Source organism: Aegilops tauschii, chromosome 7 (assembly GCF_002575655.3).
Source record: "Aegilops tauschii subsp. strangulata cultivar AL8/78 chromosome 7, Aet v6.0, whole genome shotgun sequence".
In the NCBI taxonomy this organism is placed as follows: domain Eukaryota; kingdom Viridiplantae; phylum Streptophyta; class Magnoliopsida; order Poales; family Poaceae; genus Aegilops; species Aegilops tauschii.
In genome coordinates, this window is record NC_053041.3 from 576,475,164 (window position 1) to 576,479,636 (window position 4,473).

Consider the following 4,473-nt stretch of genomic DNA (forward strand, 5'->3'; position numbering starts at 1 on the left):
TTAGACAGACAGATAGATGCTGCTAAGTAGATCAAGCTTCTTGGTCGCTGTCGTGGGGGATGACCTCGTACTGGTCGGTGGGGAGGTTGGCCCTTGGGCGTCGTCGTTGAAGACGTCGACCTGGACGTAGGCGTAGCCGTCACGCTTGAAGTCGGCTTGGACCCTCTCGTTCTCGTCGCGCTCGGCCTTGATGGCGTCCATGGCCTCGCGGAGCTCCTCCGGGAAGTTGGGCAGGGGATCGCCAGGCTTCTTGTCCCACTCGAGCAGCCACTTGATGTAGCTGTTCCGATGGTCTATCTTCACCATCACCTGCTTCTTGATCCCATACCCCTCGTCAAGGTACAACCTCAACCACTCGGGGGATGCAGGCGCCGCCATCGAGATCAATTCCGTCGGAACCTCCCCTTCTCGATCTGGTTGGGTGGGTTGTTGTGTGGATACTATGTTGGCCAGGTGCTCCGGGGTGCCGTACATATAGTCGCCCCAAGCGGCCAAGCGGCCATGCCCTATCTCTGTCGGAAACGGGTTCCTTAGCAGGCGGCTAAAGGAAGACGTCCCATGGGCTTGCATAAAATTTGGGGAACCTTTAGCATCAAGCGCCGGCTTGTTCTAAATAAAAACAGAAAAAGAAAAACCGTGGCCAAATCCAGTTCTCGTGCTGCCCATGTAGGGCAATAAGCCACGGCGGGCTCGGACGCCGTGCGCGTGTGTGCGTGCGGTGGACGCGTCGGGTCCGGCCCGTGGTGGGCACGGGTGCGTGTGTGCATGTCCGTGGATGTGTGCGTGTGTGCGTGAGTTAGTTGATGCAATGCGCGGGTGTCGAGACCACGTCCGGCGTCGGGTGCGGCCACGGCGGTCGCGTAGGCGCGCGAGGGGCGTGTGCGAGTCGGAGCGCGCGGGACGTAGGGAGTGGGTGAGTGGGTGCGTATGGGCACGGGCTGGGCACGCGGGTATGAAGCCCTCACCCCACCGGTGTATTGTGTTGTGTGTTCGACTTTGACCTCGAGGAGAAAACAGAAAAACGCTGTTCGTGCGGCAGGGTGTTAGTGTGCCCGAAAATCCTCTGTGTCCTTCTTCTTCCTCCTGTCGGACCTTGTCTCTGGTGATCGCCGTCGTCTGCTAGGGCTAGTTGCGCCAGCATTTGGTATCAGAGTGAGGAGCGAGGGGCTTGTCGACGGCGATGGCGATCGTGCCGCACGACGCAGGCGGGAGCTCGGTGTCGATGGCGATGCCGATGCTCACACCGGACAACTACATGGTGTGGGCGATCAAGGCACATGCCATCCTCGACACCCACACTCTCTGGGAGGCGGTGGCGCCGACGGGAGATGCAGTGGTCGACGGGAAGAAGTGCAAGACGGCGCGCGCCATGCTCCTCGGCACGCTGGTGGAGGATATTCTGTTGCAGGTGTCGGCGAAGCTCACGGCCAGGGAGGTATGGGACTCCCTGAAGGTGCGTTTCATCGGCGCTGATCGGGTGTGGGCAGCCCGGCTCGCGACGCTGCGCGGGGACTTCGATCGGCTGCGAATGGCGGATGGCGAGGCTCTGGACGTCTACGTCGGTAGGCTGGGCGCGATGACGGCGCGCTACGCGAGCTTGGGGGCGACGCTCGGAGACGCGGCGCTCGTGAAGAAACTCCTGGACACCGTCCCCGACCACTTGTGCCCCGCCGTCGCCGGGATCGAGCAATTCTGCAACATCGACGAGATGGCGTTCGATGAGGCGCTTGGGCGACTGCGTGCGTTCGACGAGCAGACGCAGCATCGCGGACAAGACGGCGGCGAGCACGGGGGCGATCAGCTGCTCCTGACGGTGGCGCAGTGGGCGGCGCGGGAACGGCAGCAGGGCAGCGCTCGGGACGACGGCGGCGGCAGGAGCGTGGCGTCGGGCAACGGCGGGAACCGGCGCAGCCGCTGCTACAACTGCGGGCAGCGCGGCCATTTCCGGCGCGACTGCACTCATCAAAGGAAGGCGGCGGTGGTGGAGGAGCGGGCGTTGTTGGCGGACGTCGGCGTTGTGGACGCCGGCCTCCTCTAGGCCGTGGCTTAGGTGGCTGAATGTAGGGCAATAAGCCACGGCAGGCTCGGTCACGGTGCCCGTGTCTGCATGCGGTGGACGCTTCGGGTCCGGCCCGTGGCGGGCACGGGGCATGCGTGTGTCCGTGGATGTGTGCGTGTGTGCGTGTGTGCGTGAGTTAGTTGGCGCAATGCGCGGGTGTGAAGACCGCGTCGGACGTCGGGTGCGGCCGCGGCGATCGCGTAGGCCTGCGAGGGGCGTGCACGAGCCGGAGTGTGCGGGACGTGGGGAGTGGGTGAGTGGGTGCGTATGGGCACGGGCTGGCGTGTCTGGTCACGCGGGTATAAAGCCCTCACCTCACCGGTGTATTGTGTTGTGTGTTCGAGTTCGAACTCGAGGAGAAAACAAAAAAAAGTCGTTCGTGCGGCAGGGTGTTTGAGAGCCCAAAAATCCTCTGTGCTCTTCTCCTCTCCGACTTTGTCTCCGGTGATCGCCGTCGTGTGCTGGGGCTAGCTGCGCCAACACCCCAGACTGCAGTTTTTCTGCCCCCAGCCATCTCTCTCTGACGCCCCACGCTCAGTCCCCCCATTCAGAGCCCTCATCTCCGCAGCCCTCGTGCTTCCCAAACACACCTTCTCACTTCCTCCCAGTCACCTACGCATGGTTCTCCTTTGAGCTGCCGCAAGGCTGACTGGCCACACGCGACGCGGGCAGGGGCACAGTGTTGCAAGGGCCGCACGGCAGCGCCGAGCTGCATCCGACATGGCTACAAGATGCGACATCTCGCATGGCGGCGAGCTGTGACAATCATGGCGCGAGAAGCTGGAACCATAGTTGTGGAGGTTGCTAAAACCGTGGAATCGGCTTGCTGGAACTGTGACCGCGGCGAGCTGGAACCATGGTCGTGGGTTGCTGCAACCATTGACATGAAAAGCTTCCACCGTATATCAGAAAAGTTTCAGTCAGCAATAGAAAATTCTTCAACCATGGCACTGCGCAAGAGAAAATATTACGACTATTGACGTGAAAGCTTCCCCATAAATGAAAAAACAGAAAAAAGTACAATCGCTGATAGAGAAAGCTTCGACCATGGTTGGAAAAAGCTTCAACCTGCGACAGAACAAGCTGCGGGGCGAGCCGATGACCCACACGGCGATTTTGCACCCACGTGTTGCGACAGTAGCGTTGCGGCGAGTCGACGAGCTCAGGCGACAGGCGAGATAGGAGGGTGCTGTTGTGGGGCTGAAACCGTCCAATGGCAGATCCGCTGTTCTGGATGCGGAATCCATGGCAACATGAGAACGAGGCATGCTCGTAGACGAATGGGAGAACGAAGACGACGAGCTGCGATGTGAGTTGTTTCTTTGCAAGAGGACGGCTGTAGCCCTCACCGGAGCGCATGCATGCGATTGCTGAGGGCGGAGACACCTGTGGCGGGGCGAGGGCTAGCAGGCAGAAAGAGAATCGTGTTTCCTTTTTGCGTTGACCAAGAGGAAGGAGACGATTCAGAAAGAGGCATCGTACGATGCGGATGGCTCAATCTAGTTGCTGCGAAGCGGCCAGCCGGGTGCTTGCGCCGGTCTACCGACACCTAGCGCCTGCCAAAAAATCAAGCGCCGTTTTTTTGACAATGTAAGACTTTATTTCTCAGATAAGGTGAGAAATAAAGTCCGGGATAGCATCTTCCCAACCTTGAGAGGATCTAATAGACAAGGATGATTTAGCTACACAATCAAGCCCCGGTTGATTACATGTTGTGTCAGACTGACTAAGTGTTGTCAATGATATTGAGACAGAAGAGGAGGAATACATGAAGCTATTATCAGAAAGATCAATTCCCAGAGATCATATGGGACCCTCTATAAAAAAAATATGAATTTAGAGTTTGAACTATGAAGCTCGCTACTTTTTTTGATACAATGAAACTCGCAACTTAGCTTTTTTTAAGACAGACTCGCTACCTTTATTATGTCATCACCACATTTACAGGGACGAAAATAAGGTTTCCGGGTTGGCCTAACCATGCACGGCGGCGAAGCCCTAAAGTCAGACCATGTTTAGCAAGATTGTGAGCCTCAACATTTGAGGTTCAAAACTCACGACTAATGATACAATAATTAAAACTAGAAATATGCTCTCTAATCTCATTAATCACCGCATCATAAGGGGGCGCGCTACCACTACTAATAGCATCAACCACTACCTTGCAATCTGGACCATGAAGATCCTTTGAGAGTATGTGTCCTCCGCAGGAGCCATTGTCTCACTTACTGCTAACGCCTCGAGAGTGGGGGGTCTATTATGCGAGGGGAAAACATAGTTGAAGCTCCAATGAACATCCAGTCTTGGTCTCGACAGATCACCACTAAAGCCCCAAACTACCCATTCCTCGAGATGGCAGCATCAACATTAATCTTTACATTTCTCGTCGGCGGTGAAATCTAGTGGTTCGGTTT

The 4,473-nt window shown here is 57.3% G+C and overlaps 1 protein-coding gene across 1 annotated transcript; it reads left to right on the forward strand.

Moving 5' to 3' along the window:
- Window positions 1-1,180: 1,180 nt before the first annotated feature.
- LOC141027429 (uncharacterized) lies at window positions 1,181-2,038 on the forward strand. The gene has a single exon (XM_073504460.1). The coding sequence runs from the start codon at window positions 1,181-1,183 to the stop codon at window positions 2,036-2,038; it is 858 nt and encodes a 285-aa protein (XP_073360561.1).
- The last annotated feature ends 2,435 nt before the right edge of the window (window positions 2,039-4,473 follow it).